We start from the raw sequence: 22099 nt of genomic DNA, 5'->3' as shown, positions 1-22099 counted from the left end.
TCGAAATATTTCTAACATTAACCTAGCCCAATCTCCCACAAATGAGTGCCTAACTTGTGTTCTACACACCAGTCAAGTTGTGCAGTTGAAACAAATAACACAGGCCTACCAATTTAAACTTCATAAAAGTTATTTTTATTCTAATAATGGATTTTCCCTAATTTATCTATGCTGATTTCAAAAATATTTTTTTTTTCTATCACACAAGTATTTTTTACAGATAGGGAAGAAATAAAATCTTACACAGATCAAATCATTATTTTGTTTACCAGAATGAACGTTTGTTATTATGCTTGTGTTCTGAAACGACTGACAAGACTCACATCTGATTGATGTACAGAAATCTATCGCCAGTGGCTGTCAATATATTAAGCAAAACAAAATGTGAACTGATTTCAATAAAAACAACTCACTCATGTAAAAGTAATGTGTTTTATGAAAAATCTGTGATAGAGAAAAATGAATATTTTTAGATTCAGTATACAGGTATTACTGTAGAACATGTAATCATTTCAAGACAATAAGACCATTACTGTAAATCCAACTATTTGTGTTTCTTTTACTTCTCTTACCTTTCCAGATTGTAACTGTGAATTACATTAACTGGAAGGAACACAATTAAACAGTTAATAGAACTAGAATATATATGTTCAGATTGTTTTGCATGTACTAAAACCTAATAGTTGAATTTTAATTACCAAAGGCACCACATAACTTTGGTCCATGCACACACACATTATAAATGTAGTATTTCATAATATACAGATGAACAAGTGACCAAAATATATTAATTATGTAAAAGAAAGTTTACATGGAACTGGACAGTTTAATTAGTTAATCAAAGTTACTATTAAATCACTTGAAGTTAGCATTTCTTCTAATAAGTTTTTATTATTCCAGCAATCTAAATAAGCAAAACATTGATATATTGTATTCTTATTAGTAGTTTTCTTCAAGTTTTGTCACCTAAGATGATGTGGGAGGTGCTCATGATTCGAGTCTCTTGGGTTTGATTCCTATAAAACTTGTTTACCCTACTGTAACAGTAAAACTACAAACACTGTGCCACTGTTACTAAATGTTTCACAGAACCTGCCATTATTTTTTCCAAATGCTGAAATATACCACTGCACTAATCAATTAACAAGCACCACTAACTGTATGGCTCTAACGTACATGATAGAACTATTACAGACATGTACAGTATCTTAATTCATCACCACAAAGTTATGATAAATCTATTACAGACAACATGTACAGTATCTTAATTCATCACTACAAAGTTATGATAAAACTATTACAGACAACATGCACAGTATCTTAATTCATCGCCACAAAGTTATGATAAAACTATTACAGACAACATGCACAGTATCTTAATTCATCGCCACAAAGTTATGATAAAACTATTACAGACAACATGCACAGTATCTTAATTCACTACCACAAAGTTATGATGAATCTATTACAGACAACACATACAGTATTTTAATTCACCAGCACCAAAGTTATGATAGAACTATTACAGACAACATGTACAGTATCTTAATTCATCACCACAAAGTTATGATAAAACTATTACAGACAACATGTACAGTATCTTAATTCATCACCACAAAGTTATGATAAAACTATTACAGACAACATGTACAGTATCTTAATTCATCACCACAAAGTTATGATAGAACTATTACAGACAACACATACAGTATCTTAATTCATCACCACAAAGTTATGATAAAACTATTACAGACCACATGTATGATATCTTAATTTCAGTTAAGAATGACTAATCTATGGTAACAAAAACTGAAACAGTACATAAATCACTTTCAACATTTATTTTGTTTAGAAACGTATAAATCTCATATACAAATGTTTGTTCTTCAAAATCTTTATTATTCTCTGACTTTTTATCACTTTGTCCATTCAATGAAAAAACTAACAATAAAGTAACAGTATATGTGGAACACACAATACATCTTTTAATTATGTAGAACAACCCCAAGGAATCATAAGTCTTAGTATTCCTGGCTGTAATAAATTTTCTATAATTCCATCAACAACAACAAAAAACACTATCATCCGGTGACTAACAATATTATGAAAAAATACTGTATGTGTGGCAATTAAATACACAAATATATATATATACATAACTTATTTTCTCATTAATGCTATGTAAAAATATCTGAAAAATCATAATATTTTCAACATTTAATAAATTTGTGCTTATGGAATAATTTAAAATACACTGAACTTTGAGTTTACTAAGGACTTCTAGATTCTCCAAGATCAGTATATATACATATACAAGGCACTAAGGTTGGAGTTTCTTAGGAACAGCTCCTAAATTTTCCAGTATCAGCACACACACCATATGTAAATACCCATGGCAGAGGGTGTCTGGAGAAACACATTTCTTCTCTGCAAAGAGTACAATGACTGAAAAACTCCTGCAGAGCAAGAACAACAAATCACATCAGATTAAGCAAGACACTAGTAGTGATGAATATCATTTGTTACAAGGGTGAATTCTGCCTGTCCCCCAAACAGATGTATGCATAAATATTTACCACAGGTTAGGTGAAACAGTAGGTTATTCTTTGATATGCCTTTTAAAGTGGCTTCTAAGCATTTTAATACAAAGTGTTAAGTACAAGCTTAGTAAACATAAGTAATATAAACGTAAGGAAAAATTATTTCAAGCTCTTGCTTTCATACTTGGAGGTTCAGGGTTCTTAAGTTAAGGCCCAAAATCAACCATAATGAAGGTGCCTTTACTTATAAGTCTAATATACAGATTAGCAACAATAAAAAAATAAATGATATGAGTTTAGAAAATAAGATAAAAATACATTACATGGAATGTGGCTACTACATAACTCAGACCCAACTAAAATCAAATATGTATATAGTTTCTACATAAAAACATTTATAATCCATAAAATCTTCCACAAACACAAAATGATAAACGTACAAGATCATGCCATGATGAACAACTAGTTTTGTTCAGTCAATACTAAAACACAACCCTGAAAGTTAAGCAATGTCAGTGGACTAGTCAAACCTGTCACAATAATAGTTAGACAAGTCTTTTGTTGAATTTAGCTATTGTGATTAAACTGGTGTGTGTTCAATGCAGCTACAGTGACTAAACTGGTGGGTGTTCAATGCAGCTACAGTGACTAAACTGGTGGGTGTTCAATGCAGCTACAGTGACTAAACTGGTGGGTGTTCATTGCAGCTACAGTGACTAAACTGGTGGGTGTTCAATGCAGCTACAGTGACTAAACTGGTGGGTGTTCAATGGAGCTACAGTAACTAAACTGGTGGGTGTTCAATGCAGCTACAGTAATTAAACTGGTGGGTGTTCAATGCAGCTACAGTAACTAAACTGGTGGGTGTTCAATGGAGCTACAGTAACTAAACTGGTGGGTGTTCAATGGAGCTACAGTAACTAAACTGGTGGGTGTTCAATGCAGCTACAGTGACTAAACTGGTGGGTGTACAATGCAGCTACAGTAACTAAACTGTGGGTGTTCAATGCAGCTACAGTAACTAAACTGGTGGGTGTTCAATGGAGCTACAGTAACTAAACTGGTGGGTGTTCAATGGAGCTACAGTAACTAAACTGGTGGGTGTTCAATGCAGCTACAGTAACTAAACTGGTGGGTGTTCAATGCAGCTACAGTAACTAAACTGGTGGGTGTTCAATGCAGCTACAGTAACTAACTGGTGGGTGTTCAATGCAGCTACAGTAACTAACTGGTGGGTGTTCATTGCAGCTACAGTGACTAAACTGGTGGGTGTTCAATGCAGCTACAGTGACTAAACTGGTGTGTGTTCAATGCAGCTACAGTAACTAAACTGGTGTGTGTTCAATGCAGCTACAGTAACTAACTGGTGGGTGTTCAATGCAGCTACAGTAACTAACTGGTGGGTGTTCATTGCAGCTACAGTGACTAAACTGGTGGGTGTTCAATGCAGCTACAGTGACTAAACTGGTGGGTGTACAATGCAGCTACAGTGACTAAACTGGTGGGTGTACAATGCAGCTACAGTAACTAAACTGGTGGGTGTTCAATGCAGCTACAGTAATTAAACTGGTGGGTGTACAATGCAGCTACAGTAACTAAACTGGTGGGTGTTCAATGCAGCTACAGTAATTAAACTGGTGGGTGTTCAATGCAGCTACAGTAACTAAACTGGTGGGTGTTCAATGGAGCTACAGTAACTAAACTGGTGGGTGTTCAATGGAGCTACAGTAACTAAACTGGTGGGTGTTCAATGCAGCTACAGTAACTAAACTGGTGGGTGTTCAATGCAGCTACAGTGGCTAAACTGGTGTGTGTTCAACGTAGCTACAGTGGCTAAACTGGTGTGTGTTCAACGTAGCTAAAGTGGCTAAACTGGTGGGTGTTAAATGTTGATTCTATACAGAGTTTACACCTACCTGTGTTTATATCATTTTCTCGATAAGCTTCTTAAATAAGGAGGAAACAAAAGTAACACTGATTTAATAATCTGTTTTATAGTAACTAATGGTTGAAAGCAGAAAACAATGAGTCAACTGCATTCAACATTATCAAATGTTTCTAACCACTAATCATGGTTTTGTTCTATATCACATAATCTAGACTAGAATTCTAAATCACGTATTGTGCTATTAAAATTCACACAACTAATGCAACTAATACTTGAAAACAAGGTTTTTTTTTAGATAAATACATATACTCAGTAGACGAAATACTAAGACGGCTTGGAAAACAATACTACTTGAAGTTTTACTTTGATATCAATCACAAAACTAACTAAATCATAAAACTAGAAAGATCATACCAGCAACATAAACCTATAAAACCAAACAGTTATAAATTTGAATTTCACACTTTATTTAACCCTTTCACTGTGACACCAGTGTTTATTTTTTATGAAAAATATTTTTAGTAATTTTGTTATGTTTGAGCTTTTGTTACATAGTTTCATAAAACAAGGCTTCATGGTAGAATCCTTTGTTTCATTATGTCATAATCCATTTATGCATTAACAATGCTTAACACTCCTACGAAAAGACGTTTCTAGTCCTGATTTCTCCAAGCCCGTTCCCCTGGCTGTGGTTTTGCTAGATAGTAGATAGGGACAGTGGGAATCTCGTTAATCCATTCATTAATGGATTTAAATGGCAATTTCATTTAAATACAAAATTATTAGCCTAATATTAATAACCTTTCAAGTTGCTCTGGGGCCTATTAGGCCCCACTTTTCTTAGGAGTGTTAAACACTGCAGGACTTTATCACTCCTACTGGAATGATTTTACAAGTTGAAAATACAGAACCTTTTGTTTTTTGGAAAAGCCCCAGAATAACTGAACACTTTGTGAAAGTTTATTATCCTATTCAAAGTATGATTTAGTCACAGCTTTTGGCCATTAGAAAACTTTGGAATTTCCCATCCAATACAGAGCTATGAAGAAATAATGGTTGCAATGTTACAGGTCCTACAATGTAATGCAGCAAAAGGGTTAAAAATAACAGTTAAGATTTATTCCCAGGTAAATCATATGAACTATTCAACATTATACAATAAAATAACCAAGATACATAAAGTCCATAACTTTTAATTTACTTACCGGAATAAAACACCCAAACTTCCCACCTGATTCATTTACTGCTTGACAAGAAGTCCCAACTTTACAAAAAGTAACTGACTAGGTGTAATCAGGCTAGGACCAGAACCAAAACATGCAACATTTGCTACTTGGTTTTGTTAATAAAATAAAATTGAAACAATTGATTAGTATAATTAATTATAGATAAAAACTCATTTCAAGATTTCTGTCTAGAGCAAGGCACATACAATAAACTCATTTCAAGATTTCTGTCTAGAGCAAGGCACATACAATAAACTCATTTCACACATCTATTAAAGCATGGCTTATGGAATGTGTGGATTAATGTCTGATATAACACTGCTTGTAAAAAAGCTATAAACCACTTACAAGATCTACAGAAGGTATATCTGTATGTAAAATATTTGGAAACCTTCAGGAAAAAAGTTAATACAAACACCTCACAATTCAAAGTGTAGATTGTTATCTCCTGCTTCTCTGACATGGCATAAACAAACTTGGAATATTATTAAAGTATATCCAGTGGCAATGATTACAAATACTAAACACCACAATATAAGAAAACTATATATCTACTTCACCATAATGAAAAACAAGCATGATTTATTTTTAGCAGTATAACTAACTTTATAAAATCTTTGTAGAATCCTTATAAAACATTAACAACTGAGAAATGCATAGTTTGTAATACTATACTTGTAATACTTCACCCATCTTCAATATGATGCTAGCTCCTTTGTAATAATGTTTGTAATACACTAAGAAATGTAAGTACACAATAACTATCAAAATCTAATGAAACATATTTGCATCTTTAACAAAAAACCTAGAACAACACGTCTCTAGTGTCCTTGATCTAAAACCTAAAACGTCACACGTCTTTAATGTCCTTGATCTAAAACCTAGAACACGTATTTAGCGTCCTTGATCTAAAGCCTAGAACAACACACATCTTTAGTGTCCTTGATCTAAAACCTAGAACACGTATTTAGCGTCCTTGATCTAAAGCCTAGAACAACACACATCTTTAGTGTGCTTGCTTCTTCTTTACTTGCTTTGCAGCCTTGATCAAAGGAATAATAGTAAAGAGACTTTCAGCTTTCTCAAGGAACATGTGGTGAAGAAGTTCTTCTGCTGTTGCTCGTTTGTCTACCTCCACGGCCAGACACTTGTCAAGAAAATCCAATAGTTCTGGAGACAGTTTTTCCTCATTTTTTATTTTGGGCTTGCCATTTGTAGCAATCAGGTAGAGGGCTTTCAATGGGGGCTCATTCAGGTATGGTGGTTCTCCTTCAATCATTTCTAGAACAAGAATTCCCAAACTCCAGATATCCACTTTGTTTCCATAGTGCTTCCGTGTAACTACTTCAGGAGCCATCCAGTATGGGGTGCCAACCATTGTTTGACGTTTTTCCTCTGGTGCTATCTGGGCACAGAACCCAAAGTCTGTAACTTTGACACTCCCATCCATTCCGAGAAGCACATTGTCACTTTTGATGTCACGGTGTACAATCTGGTTGGAATGGAGAAAGGCTAGAGCCTGCAAGATTTCATGACAAACTGCAGCCATCTGTCCTTCACGCATAACTGTTTCCTCGACCACATCAGTGAGTGCTCCTCCTTCCAGATACTCCATCACAACCCACAGGTTTGTATCCATTAGATAACAGTCTAAGAAGTTCACCAAGTTTGGATGTCTGTAGAAAATTAAAATTCCCTATACTAAAATCATAATAGTATGAGATGTACAATTATCCTTTAAAACACGTAATAAGGTTGTACTCCTGATAAGCACATCTCACTGGTACATAAAGTACAAATGATCTAAGAATGCACAAGTAAGTTTTGGAGAACAGTTTCAGTAAACTGAAAAGTTTTAGAGTCTCAGTTCTCTTTATTCAGAAGTAGCTAGCCTTTTCACAATAAAAACATATTTTACATTATATATCACAACTACAATGTGAAAAACTTAGAAACTTACAAGTAAAAATACACTGAGAACTATAAATATTACTTTTACATTATATACCACAACTAGAATGTGAAAAATACAGTAACTTATGAGTAAAGATAGACTGAAAACTACAAATATTATTTTACATTATACCATAAATAGAATATGAAAACATTAACTTTTGAGTAAAAAGAACTTGTTACAGACTTCTGGATATAGCAAGAGATTTATAGGCTCTCTACTTGAACAGTTAATACTTTTAGAAACCTCACCTGTTTTCTTTCATTACTAAAATCTCTGTAAGAATCAATTCTTTCTTTGGCTGCTGAAGTAAGTCCATTGATTTGATTGCTACATTGTTGTTAGTTTTTTTATTTTTTGCTATAAACACAGTACCCGATGCTCTAAACAAAGTAAAATGATGCATACATCTTGTAAGAAACAAGTTAAAACAGTAAATAACACATAAAAAAGGTTAAAATTAAAAACGTTTTAATTACAGTTATAAGATGTCCACTATAAAAAAAGATTTCTATTTACAAAAGTTTGTGGAAGATGTTGTTGAGCGTTTGGAGAATAAACTGTTACAAAATAAACTTACAGCAGTTGAAACTATAGATATACTTAATGTAACACAAATGCAAAAATATCAATTTTTTCAAGTTAACAATAATGTTAATAAACAAAACGAATGGTTAGTTATGGGATCTCCATTTTCACTGTTGTTGTGTGACTTGTATATGGACATATCTGAAACTAAAGCCATAAATTATGCAAAGTGTAAACCTGATAACTGGATATGTGGATGACACATTCTTGCTGTGGAAATATAGTAATAATGCATTAATTGAGTTTATGAGCAATTTGAATAGTAAAGAACCATCTATACAATTTATTTAGGAAACTGAGGAATATAACAGCTCCCCTTCCTAGATGTATTAGTAAAAAGTAATTATAAATGTAATTTAGAAACATCTATTTTTCAGAAACCCTTTTCTGTCCTTGCACCTCCCCACTATGAATCATGTAATACCAGAACCCTGAAAAAATGTTTTATACTTATATTCAGAGAATTTAAGACATGTACTAAATAAGACCCACAATGATTTATTAAAAAAAATTGTAGCAATTTAAAGAGGATTTAACCAAATACTGTACATGGAGCTGTCAAAGAAATTTACCAATGGAGTAACAATTGATTAAAGTATTACTTTAAAACCCAGTTATGAAAGAATTAAAAAGAAAGCTTTGATTTTTGCCATATAAAAGCCATATCCTGGGTTTAACTAATAATTTATTTAATGTGTTTAGAAAACAACAAATGTTTTATTCTATGCTTAAACAGATTATTGATATAAATCAGCTTCATATAATACTAAAGATATCACACAGTTAACAGAAAAAAACAAACTCAATACAAGTAAATGTGAATGTGGAGATTTCTGTTGGACAGACTAAACATAATTTAAAGTATCATTTAATGGAGTATAAAGGATAAGAAATAAAAAAATTGAAAATTCAGCCACAGCAGAACATATACATGAAACACAGAACATGGTATTGTTGAAAAGAAATGTAATATTGGTTCTACCAAAAGGTATCATATAGCCAATAATATTCGTGAATTCATGGATATAATTAAATATAATAAAATATCATGTATTTGAAAAGTCTGGCAAATATTTATGCAAAAATGTTGAGTGACCTTTAAAAAAAATGTTCCTGTGGGAATTGTAAACTTGTATATAGGTCACGCAGCCTATTTAACAACAAAGTATATACAAGTATAAATATATACGTCTTCCAATTAATTCCTGAAGATGACATTGTAACATTGAAACATGTAGTCAACTTTTTACTGGTCAACTCTTAACCTTGTTTGTAATTATGTAGCTAATTAAAGATTGTCAGGGCTCGACATTAACTACTTTGACCTCTGCAGTCAAAAAAGCAAGTGATATTTGAATTAACCAACAGTGTTTTGACAACAATCAACTGAAAACAAACTTGCAAACATACATACATAAAATATGTACTAACTGTGTTCACCAAACATTAACATGCCTCACAGCATTAGTCTTTCGTGTAAAGAACTGAGGGTAAACTGCCTTGATGGTTACTTCTCTTATTATTTAATCACAACTTGTCAATATGCCCCTCAATTATCGTAAGTTGTTTTCTGTTACTAACCAGTCACTTCGCGATGACAAGAAACCCACTTGAAGTAAAAATGCATCTCAGGTTGACTGGTATAGGCATTAACATTGTTAACCTGAATATGACCTAAGAGGGTCGAAATTTTGTTCTCTGCTTTATTTTGGTAAAAGTGTTGATACCCATACCAGCCATCCTGAGATACATTTTTAACCAGTCACATTTCTTTGTACTACTATCCCAATGAAATACTAATTAACAAATAAAGCACAGTTAGTTACCTGTACACAGAAACCCATTGTGCTAATACAATAGTAAATTAGCAATCAATGATTTATAAACACAGTGAAACATTTCTCATACAAAACAAACATGTTTCAACTCTTATTATGTTCACCAGATAAAATAATGTCCATTAAACTCACAAATCACTGTTTATCAGCTTATTATCATGTAGATACTGTTACAAAAATCTATTTTCTGGAATCTTATCATTTTGAAGGTTCATAAGAAAGATATTCTTTTGAACATTTCTTGTGTATGGCATAGTAAGAGATATTATGAACACTTGTGTATGGCATAGCATATGCGAGACATATTATGAACATTTGTCTAAAGCAACCAAATTATAATTGAAGTTCTTTTATTTCAAAGAAATCTCAACTTAATATTTCAAGAACTGTTTAGGTTTTACCAATTAAAAGTGTTATGACTTACCCTGAACCAACTTTCTTGTCAAGAGCATACGTGACATGCGGATCTCCTGTATTTACAATAGTCTCTAAGGAAGGAAAAGAAAATTAATTTTTTTTTAGAAACATCTTAATATTTCATAGGATTTTTCACAGAAAAGTAATGACAATAGCCAATAAAACTGAATTACAGCAAAAAGAAAACCAACTGGAGATAGAAATTAAAAATAAACACAGGAATAACAAATTACAGTAAACCATGCAAACAACAAAAGTTCAATGAAGCATACAAATACACAGTTTTCAATCTAAAATCAGTTAGAAGTGACCATGTTACTTTCAGGAGAGTGACCAGAAGAAACTCCTGAGTTTTGAAGGAAAGAAGTTTACTCTTTTTTTCTCTCTCCTTTAAAGGTTTTAAAAGAAAAATCTGAAATCTTAATCCAGTATTTAATATGAAAGTCTAACAGATCTAGCTATAAAATATTTTAACCAAATATTTTATTCTTAAAAATACATTTCCTGTGATAATCTAATATAAGAGTACAGTAACCTGTCACAATACTATAAGCTAATGTATTATATCATTCCAAAACATCTTTTTAACAAAATACAAAAAATGTACTGTCAACTTACTTAGTGTTTCCATCACCTCATTATCTGTCATTTTCTTCTTAGTTTCCTTCTGTCTTAAACTGGGAGCTTCAGCCTGATTTGTGTGATCAGATGTAATAGAAGCATCTTTCATCTTGTCTATTGCTTCATCAAGATCTCCTTTCTATTACATAATTGAAGAAAATCAAACTAAAGAAAACTTGCTTGCAATAAGAACCTTATCTTGATAGTACAGGCCTATCTTTTCTTAAAATACACTAGTTTCCTATTCAATCCTTCCATATCTTACAATGTAATATTGAGAACTCTGGTGAAGCCACTAACAAAGTTGAGTTTTTGATAAGTTGAACTCAAATCAAACTACATCAACTTCTGCGCAAACCAGACATTTATAAAAAGTGTCAACTGAACATGTCTAATGAGACAAGTTAAAAGTAATAATTAATACTACAAAACTGAATTACCATGAAATGTTTTCTTCTGTAGTAAAGGATTTTAATATATGTATTCTATCAAGAGACACTGTGACATGTATGGTCAACATACCACAACACACACAGAAACTCAATCTTTTCCATATAAAATTGTTTTCAGTACCTAAAATTATTGCAATTAATAGAGATTTAATGACAAAGTAATTGATACATTAGCCCTTGAAACAAGTTACATTTACCTTGTCCCTACACAGTTTATTGAACTAAACATGTTCCACAATCACTTTTAGATTCATTTTAATAAATGTAATATACAAAATAATCATGTTACAAGAAACATACAATGAAGAATTAAATAATGCTAGAGTAATGTAGAACAGAAAAAGGTTCATGAGTCTGTATTAGCTTCGTATCATGTAAATACAGTTCATCAAACCATGTGACATTTGAAAGTACAAACACACTGTGTTTAGGCTTGAGTCCATTAAAAAACCTTGCCATGCTCTATACACTACTTAACCTAATTGAAATATAAAGTCCACATGATTGTGTTCTGTGATCTGATAAAATTTCTTCTCATACCTTTTAATTTATTATAAAAATCACTATGTGTCAAGTGTTTCTCGTGAACTGTTAATAGAATTTTCCATCTATGATGATGGATACGCATGTTCAATCGTCTGAAATATGCAAGGTCAACTTGCTTATGTCTTCCGACATAAAACTTACATTGTCATCCCAAAACAAAATGTGTCATAATTTAAAGTTATAATTTTTGCACAAGTTAGATTGACTTTAAATAGTTAATACATTTGATCCATTTTCCTACAAAAGCCTAAATAAAAAAAAATATTGTTGTATTTCTCCTACAACTCACCTGTGTTGTAGTGTCTGAAAAGACATCCTGTTTCTGGGGTTTTCTATCAGTTTCCCCTTTTAAATAAACATTGGACCTTTATTATGTTGACTATATTACCCACTTCTCATAATAAGAAACAATGTATAGCATATAACAAAAAATTTAAAATAATTCTTACTACAAATAGTGCAGCCTCACAGAATTGTTTACCATATAGATACTACATAAACAGTAACATGCCAGTATGAGATAACCCTTTATCAACAGAAAGAGCAAAATGTATATATAAACAGTAACATGACAGTATCAGATAACTCTATCAACAGAAAAAACAAACTTTAAAAGATATTTTCATTAACTTCTTTCATTTTCCATAAAAATCTCAATTTTTTATTTACATTTTGTTCTTTCTGTTGATACAGGGTTTTCTCATACTTGCCTGTTACTGTTTATGTTTAATCTAAAATTAAAGGACTTTCACACCACAAGGTGCAGATGTAGAACTTTTTTTAAATAATAAACAAGCAGTATTGTTGAGTTTATGTCATCAACCATACATTATGACACCCTACAAATATTCCAAGAAATATATAAGATAGAACACGAACAGTAACAGATTAATTGGCCAACACAAGACATCAGTCATAAGACAACTCAAACATTCGTTCAAGAATAAGGTTTTATAATGTTACAAAACTTCAAACTGAAAAGTTATATTTACAAAAAAAAATAGTTGCTTGCTGTGCTAACTGCAAAAAATTAGCTATTAAAACATTGCAATAACAACTTACAAAGATTTCCTGTCAAATCTTTCACTTCCTATAATAAAACAATTTACCTGTTATTTCATTCTCTATTTCTTCAGCTTCCTCTTCAACAGTTTCTGTGGTTCCCAAGAACTTAGCTTGTCCAGGTCTCTTCTTCATGGAATGTGCATAGAACTTCAATGCCTGAAGAACAGCTGTAGGGTTCTGGCTCTGTTCTGTTGTACTGAAGTGACAAACATTCGTTACATATAGCTGTTACATTGTGACATTCTATTCTATAGGTTACATATGGCTGTTACAGCATGGTGTTCTCTTGTACAGGTTACACATAGCTGTTACTGCGTGATGTTCTTCGTATAGGTCACACACAGCTGTTACAGTGTGATGTTCTTCGTATAGGTCACAGTGTGATGTTCTTCATTATAGGTCACACACAGCTGCATAGCTGTTACAGTGTGATGTTCTTCACACACAGCTGTATAGGTCACACATAGCTGTTACAGTGTGATGTTCTTCGTATAGGTCACACATAGCTGTTACAGTGTGATGTTCTTCGTATAGGTCACACATAGCTGTTACAGTGTGATGTTCTTCGTATAGGTCACACATAGCTGTTACAGTGTGATGTTCTTCATATAGATCACACATAGCTGTTACAGTGTGATGTTCTTCATATAGATCACACATAGCTGTTACAGTGTGATGTTCTACTGTATAGTTTACACATAGCTGTTACAGTGTAATGTTCTATTGTACAGATTACACATAGCTGTTACAGTGATGTTCAATTGTATAGACAGCTGAGTGAATCAGTATAGATCGTACACTTTGTATATTGCATAGTTTCAATATGATTCAGGGCAAGAGAAATGGCATATAATTCAGCAGTGAACACACACCGTAGAGGGGATTCTGTGTGCTACAACCGAACTGTAACAAACCATGGCAGAACCTACAGTCACCTGATTTTGAACCATCCATATATATATATATATATATGGGAATGGATGGATTGTTTGAAAGATATTCAGCGAATAAAGAGTGATATTTCCAATCGGGAGTACCCTCCTCATATGACTCAAAGATAGGTCACTGGTGGGGATAGTAATTAGCCATGGTGAAAGAGGACAAACTGTTGATACTGCTATACGATTCAAAGATGTATCCAATTTTTCTGATTGTGCCCGAATACAAAGGCTATAAGGAACAACGGTAGAACAACCCCAAGTTGGATGCTGTGGTAAAGAGTGAAGTTTGGAAGCATACATAAGAAACAGTTGCAAATGGCAAATATACAGAGGGGGTTCATGGAACTCCACATACAAACTTTGGACTGGAGAAGTACAAAAGACCCCAGTGCAAAGCCAAAGCCCCTGATGGTGGATAGGATCCATCATTTTCAGTGCTTAGGTTCTGGCAGAAATATAAACCATAGACCCATAGTCAAGTTTGGATCGGATAATAGCACAATACATTTTAAGCATGGAGTATCGAACCGCTCCCCAAGAGGTGGAAGAGAGGACATGGAGGATGTTCAGTGCTCTTATACATTTGACACAAGTTGCTTGATATGGGAAATAAAGTTTAATTTACAATCAAATACAAGACCTAAAAACTTTGCCTCAGGAACAACAGGAAGTACAGCATCATCAATATGAAGTTCTGGATCTGGATGAATATCCCATTGGCAGCAAAAATGTACACACAGTTTTAAAGAGAGAATGTTGAAAACCATTTGCTGTGGTCCACTTAAGTATATGATTGATTGCAGTTTGTAGCTGCCGCTCAATAAACCTCATGTTTGATGACTGACATGAGACGTAAAAGTCATCAACAAAAAGACCATTTTCAATTGTAGGAGATAGCTGTTCACTGATGGCATTAATTTTTATAATAAAAGGTGCAAGACTCAGAACAGAGCCCTAAGGGACTCCAAGTTCCTACGGGAAAAAGTGGGAAAGTGTTGAGCCTACACAGACCTGAAATTAGCAGTTCATTAAAAAAAAAGCTTAATAAAAAGTGATAAATTGCCACGCTATCCGTATGAGTGAAGATCTCGCAAGGTGCCATATTTCCATGTTATATCATAAGCTTTCTCTAAATAAAAAAAATAGAAACAAGATGTTTGCTTCAAAAAGGCTTCACTAACTGATATTTCAAGGCAAATTAAGTGGTCTATCATTGAGTGTTGTCTTTGGAACCCACAGTGAGTGGGTGAGAAAAGGTTGTTTGATTCAAGGAACCAAACAACACAAGCATTAATCATCCTCTCTAAGGTCTTGCTGAGACAACTCATTAAAGCAATTGGACGGTAATTCGAAGGAATCTTTGAATCCTTCCCAGGTTTAAGAATAGGAAGTACAATAGCTTGGCACCAAGCATCAAGAAAGACATTCTCCTGCCATATCCAGTAAAAGACAGCCAGAAGAATAGTAAGAGAGGCAGGAGAAAGGTGGCATAGCATCTCATAATGTATATCATCAGGTCCAACTGATGTATTGCCAGACTGATGAAGTGCAAGTTTGAGTTACATCAGTCTAAGAGGGCGATTATAGTCATACGGAGGATCAGTCGAAAAGGAAAGAGGCAGATGTTGAACTCGTGTCTTAATAGCTAAGAAGGAAGGGAATGAGTTTGAAGAGCTAGATACATGAGAGAAACATTCACCAAAAGTACTGGCAATGTTCTGAGCATCAGCAACTTCATGGCCATTGAATATTAAGACAGAAAGGGGGGCAAAGTATATTGTCCACTCACCTTCCGGATCTTGTCCCATTTGACTTTTGAACTGGTGGTTAAAGAAATGCTGGAGGTATATTTAATCCAAGATTCCTTCTGACTTTGACATCTAACTCGCTGAGCCTGTACACGGGCTTGCTGGAATGCAATCCAGTTTGTAAGCATGGGATATCTACGAAATTTATTGTAAGCACATTTCTGGGTTTTTCATGTTATAGAACAAGCAGAATTCCACTAACAGCTGGGATGTCATGGGAGATATGTTGAGTTTTTGGGGATGCACTGAGCAGTTGCTTGGACAATACAGTTAGTTACTGCTGCTACACAATCATCTATCAATGACTTACATAAGATGGCAGGATTAAGTTCCGAGAGAGCAGTGAAAGAGGGCCAGTTGGCCTACTCCAACTTCCACCAAGTCACATTGGTCAGGTCAGGTGGCACTGACCATGACCAATCTCTCTTACTATGATAGGAAATTTATCACTACCCTGTGGATTGATGCCAACCTCTCAAGAAAAGCAAGTGAAAAGTGAAGGGTAGCAGATAGAAAGATCTATAGCAGTAAATGACTAACTGGGTGCATGAAAATAAGTGTAAGAGCCAGTATTGAAGAGAGACAGGTTGTGATTCAGGAGCATATGCTCTATAGCACAACCCCTCACATCAATACTAGAACCACCCCAGAGGGTATTATGCCCATTAAGATCCCCCAAAATTAAAAAGGGGGTTGGCAGTTGCTCAATAAGGACATCAAGTTCTGAGGGATGATAATATTTTCCAGGGGTAAGGTACAGAGAGCAAACAGTGATGGTACAACCCAAGGAGATATGGATGGATACAGCCTCCAAGGGTGTATTCAATGACAAGGAAGGCACATGTTGATCAACCAGCAGTGCTATTCCTCTATGTTGTTGTCCAACACATGACCTGTCATTTCGGTATAAAGAGTATTGTCAAACTGTGACTGTATTAGTAGGTTTTGAAAATGTTTCCTGTAAAGAAACACATTTGGGATGATAAAAGTCGATCACAGTTCCATTGGATTAGTGTGGCCATTTGTCTCTATTTTGGAGGAGACCTCCTGCTTGCAACCTCACTTTTTTTCTTTACTGGATATGGGTCGGTCACTCTCTAGTGATCCTGCTCTGGATCGAGTAGGCAGGTCGGAGTTTGTAGACATACATTCCAGCGATTGAGGACGTGAACAAATGGTTTTTTTAATTTTAGGGGTGTCAAGAGAGAAAGACCCCATGGAAATACCTGGGCTTGAACAAGGTGAAATTGGGCAATGACTGGAAGATGTGATAGGGACAGAGATAGAAGTAGATACTGATTCATTAACTTTGTTGATTTTGAAGGATACTAGATTAAGATGCACTGTTAAGGATTCTGTAGGAAGCATGGAAAGGTCTGTCTGAACTCTTACTGTAGTAATAGAATGAATTACAGCAGTATAAGTCCGAGAGGGAACCGGAAATAGTAATTTCTGAGACTCTGGATAAGTAATATTATGAACTGTCTTGAGATGTTGTACTTCTTTCTCTTCCACCCATTTAGTGCAAGAAGTAAAATAGGAAGAATGTGGACCATTACAGTTAACACAATGCAGTTCTAGTTGACATTCAAAAGCATCATGGTTGTTATCAGAAAAAGGGGCACATGTTAAGGAACCATGGCAAGATGTTTTCGAATGACCAAATTGTTGACAGTGAAAACATCTAATAGGGTTAGGAATATAAGGCCGTACCTTACAATCCAGATATCCTGCCTTGATTGTGGTAGGAGGACATGATGTTGTAAATATTAATATTAGAACATCTGTCTACTCCATCATCCTGTCTCTATGAGTAAAAATTTGGAGCATGGCTGTAACACCTTGGCTGGTGAAACCTGTAAGGATCTCTGATTCTTGAATGGTCTTTAAATCTCTCTCAACTACAACTCCTCTGGAAGAATTCAAAGTAGAATGAGGAGTAACCTCAATGGGTATATCCCCAATGACCTTCAACTTCGAGAGAAGTTTGGAATGTTGTGATGAAGCTTTTTCCACTAAAATTTTCTGAGACTGTAATTACTTTACCAATTTAGGTGAGCCACCAAGCCCTTTTAAACCCTTCTGAATAAAAAAATGTAGACATATGCCCTAAGGGTTTTTCAGTTAAAGAACGTACAATTAAAAATCGCAGGACAGATTCAAGTTGTGAGTTTGACCATACAAAGTCATCAATGCGTGGTCGTTTGGCAGTAGTTGGATTTTTCTCTATGCTATCATGCTTGTATCCATAATAAATAAATAAAAAAGAATATTTCAAAACCCACTGACCCTGACCACCATAGAGCCCTACAAGGGGTTGCACTACAATGCCAAACAAGGATACATCAGCAACGCCAGGGTTTCGTGAGCACTATACCCAAACACCAGTATCAGACACAATGTTCACTACACCTGCTGAGGATGTCCTAAGCTGGCACTCAGTTGACCCAGGCCCAAATGGACTAGCCGACTGATCTTGGGGGGCCCACCCCAAGACCGCCCGTTTACAGGAATTCAAGGCCAAAGTGGTGTGTTGGAGTTGGACCCCTCAACCACCAGAATCCTCTCCTCCCCTTCACGGGTCACCACACACAGCAAACACGCAGGTGGATGTTTAGATCCCAGAGGAGATAAACTGAAAGTACAGAACCTTTGCTGGGAGGTCCCCTCACCATGCACAGGAATCCACACTGAGGGATATTGATTTTATTTCCCATCCTCATTTTTCCATATAGTTTCCTCCCTTTCCTAGATTGAGTATGACTATCAAATTAAGTTACACAATAGGACTAATCACATAAAACAATAAGTACATAAAATGCAGTTTTATCAAAAAATTTTAAAACTTAGTCATTTTATGTAAATAAAACTGCCTGTGATAGTTGGTAAATTATTATATACTTATTGATTGATTCACTAACAAAAAAGTCAAAGGTTTTAGCAAGAGTAATTCAGTTTCTACATCAAAATAGCTTTGGTTTGGTACAATATATAATATTATAATAATTCTGTTTAATATCACTTTTTCATATTAATATATACATACACATACACAAAATCTTTTATCTTAAGCTTCATGTTAGCTTACAAGCTTAAATTTTTACCTTATGTTGTTCTGTTTCAACAGTCGGATCCAGGGGTCTGGAAGCCCTTCTATACATCCTGTTTCATTATTGACACTCACGTGAATGTTGTGTTTAACAGAAAATGGAACACCAATATCTGATGCTCGCTGCAAGTCATCTTTCTTCATGTTCCATTGTTTAGTTTTGAACTTGGTAAACAAACTCATTTTGATAGATTTTCTGCAATATACTGCAAAGTTTCTTTAAAACTTCTGCATAAAGTTAACCTGTAAACAAAAAAATTACCACAACACTTTATGATACATCTTAAACAAACAGTTTTCAGCCTAAATATCAAATCCTTATTTAATCAAGTAAAATGCATCACAAAGAACTTCTATAAAATAATTTCCTCCTACAAAATGACTTGCTCAGATTTAGCTTTACTACTTATTGTGGTTCTAATCCTATCAGAATACTAAAGAAAAATACTGACACACCTAGAAGTTTTATTTCAATTTAAAAAATAACTCAGTTTATATGTTTTTTAAGCCACAAATTAATCCAGCACTGAATAACAAAATATTTTTCTAACATTTAATGATGTTATTGCTAGAACAAGTTGAAAATCAAAACCAGCATACATTTAGGGTTAAAACCAGTCCATTTTCTATGTGTCACCAAGTCAAAATCTTTATACAAACAAGATACAACAAAGAATATAAATACAAGTACAACACAAAACATCCAGATAATGCTGGATAGCCAAAAAGACTGCACAATAAACAAACATCCAGCTGAAAAGATGACCTTTCTTGCTAGTAATTCAAATGTTACCAGTTCTACTTGAAAGAAAATCTAGGTTATATCGCAATAAGAACCTCACAGTGAAATATTAAACTCTGGTGTTTTACTACATATTCTTTATTACAGTTCTTCTCTTTTATGAAAAGGTTTAAATTTTCCTGTTCTTCTTAAGTATTTTTCCTTACTTAAGTTTAAAGATAACTTTCAAAATCAAACTTTGTTGTGAAAATGAAAAGCACAATGAACCAAAACAATAAAAAGAACCAGAATAAAAAAAAATGGGGGAGCCTAGTGACTGCTGTGAGAAACTACTAGATTGATTAAATATTTTTCTCTTGAAGACATACATAACATTAGAGAAAATGGTAAACTTAATGGTTTCTTTAATATTTTGTTTTATTGTGTTTAAATATTATTACCCTGAAAAGAGGTTTCTATGCTTAACATCAATCAGACAGTAATAAGATGATGCACCTTTAGTATTATCTTATTAACACACATCTAGTTAATTACAATGTTGTTTCATTGTTCACATGGCATCAGTCTTCTCAATAACACACACCTAATTAGTTACAATACGGTTTCATTGTTCCCGTTTTACCAGTCTTCTCAATTTACCTTGTATACCTTTTCAGTGGTATATTTTTCCAATAAATATTCCCTCCCCCTTGATGAATAAAGATATGAAGGATTGGAGGGAATAAAAATAAAACAGGTTGGAACAGAAGAGGGCAGAAGGAGAAGTGTAGAATTTGAAAATCCAATCTGCAACTCAAGAGATGTGGAAGTAGGGCAATGAAGGAGAATGACCTGAAAGCAGGGACAGAAAGATGGTACAGGTCAAAGCACAGAGGTGGTAGGACAAGAATGGGTTAGTTGGGAAACTAAAGAAAGGATTATTTTCAAGCAGCTTCAGGTTATAATTCCAAGAAGTCATGATCAACACAACATTCTTCAAGTGGAGAAATACTGAACATCTTAGAGAAAACCAGAAGACAGATGGACTTCAGTTGAGAGAGGGCAGTATCTCTCCCCAACAGCTTCCAACAACAGAGAAAACAGGTAAGAAGAAGTGGAAAAGATATATAGATGAGTAAATTGGGTACTAGAGGGGGAAACAATGGATGAATAAAATCTGTCACCACCCTCAAAGAAAATCAAAGTAGTAAAACTAACTTTAAAGACTATTAACAGGAGCGACTATAAGCCAGTCTTCTCAATAACACGCATCCAGTTAGTTACAATGTTGTTTCCTTGTTCACATGGCATCAGTCTTCTCAATAACATGCATCTAGTTAGTTACAATGTTGTTTCATTGTTCAGATATGGCTATCTAAGTTTTAGGAGCCTGTTAGAATTTTTATTGAGATGTAATGGCATTTCGTTTTTTGTAGGCTACAATGGGGTAAATAATTAAGTTGGTTAGATAACTAGTGAAGTTGGTCAAGATAGAAATCAGATTGTACCACTATATCTGGAAATAGAAAAAATATGAAATATTTGTGAGGATTATGTCTGTGCAAAAGTGAATGGGAAGAGTTATAAGACAATGAGGTAAGAGAAAGAACAACACATATTTGAAAAAAAAAACAAGTCATAAAAGTGAAAGGTATTAGAAGTTTGAATATTTCTTTCAGCTGGCAAAGTTATTTCCAGGAGAGGAAAAAAAATCTCAAATCCGTCATTTTCATTGTCAAGTTTAAAGTGAGGGGAAGATAAGCTAGTAGAAGACAAAGGAGGTGAAGGTCTGAGCTACATAATGGACCCCACGACATATTAGAATACAGCAGTCATGTTTTACACTCTTGAGAAACTTCTAGCAGCTATTATTTTGTGCAACAAAATTCTTCACTACCAAAACTAGTATAATTCATATTAAATTGTGAATCCATATGGAGGAGAAAAACTAGCAGTTCTTGTGAATATAAATATTCAATATTCTGAGGATTTATTATATGAATACTAATAATATGAATTGAAATATATACTACCCCATGGCCTTACTAAATGTTAACCTTCAAACATCACTACATAATGGAAAAAAATTTACTTTTAGTATTTTTACTTTTAAGTTTTGGGGTCTTTAGTTGCTACTTATATTATACTACTTTACTAGTAACGTCAGCAATAAAAACTATAAACAGGCATTTTTTAAATTTAATGTCTTTAGTACTTCAAAATCAATACTTACAAAAAAGCAAAAATAAACTGAGAAATTTACGAAATATTTTACTCTTGACAAAATAACGTAAACCATTCAACCTCCACTAAAACATATAACTTTCAGCTCTTAGACTAACCTAACACACCTAATTACGCAAAGCTACATTATCTATACAGACC

General features: G+C 34.0%; 1 protein-coding gene across 2 annotated transcripts; it reads right to left on the bottom strand.

The window, feature by feature from the left end:
- Nucleotides 1-5760: 5760 nt before the first annotated feature.
- On the bottom strand, nt 5761-22099 carry LOC143244044 (serine/threonine-protein kinase PAK 1-like). 2 transcript variants are annotated; one of them, XM_076488033.1, is made up of 8 exons: nt 21948-22099; nt 18989-19236; nt 13180-13331; nt 12360-12415; nt 11070-11211; nt 10459-10522; nt 7860-7991; nt 5761-7330 (listed from the first exon to the last, which is right to left on the bottom strand). In XM_076488033.1, the coding sequence occupies exons 2-8, from the start codon at nt 19174-19176 to the stop codon at nt 6661-6663; spliced, it is 1404 nt and encodes a 467-aa protein (XP_076344148.1). In that variant the 5' UTR covers nt 19177-19236; nt 21948-22099; the 3' UTR covers nt 5761-6660. The 2 variants fall into 2 exon arrangements, with proteins under 2 accessions (XP_076344148.1, XP_076344149.1); XM_076488034.1 differs by lacking the exon at nt 21948-22099 and adding an exon at nt 19594-19641.

The sequence above is a fragment of the Tachypleus tridentatus genome, chromosome 2, assembly GCF_004210375.1.
Source record: "Tachypleus tridentatus isolate NWPU-2018 chromosome 2, ASM421037v1, whole genome shotgun sequence".
NCBI lineage: Eukaryota > Metazoa > Arthropoda > Merostomata > Xiphosura > Limulidae > Tachypleus > Tachypleus tridentatus.
Note: the sequence above shows the minus strand (reverse complement) of the source record. Positions and strands in the feature narration are given on the sequence as shown.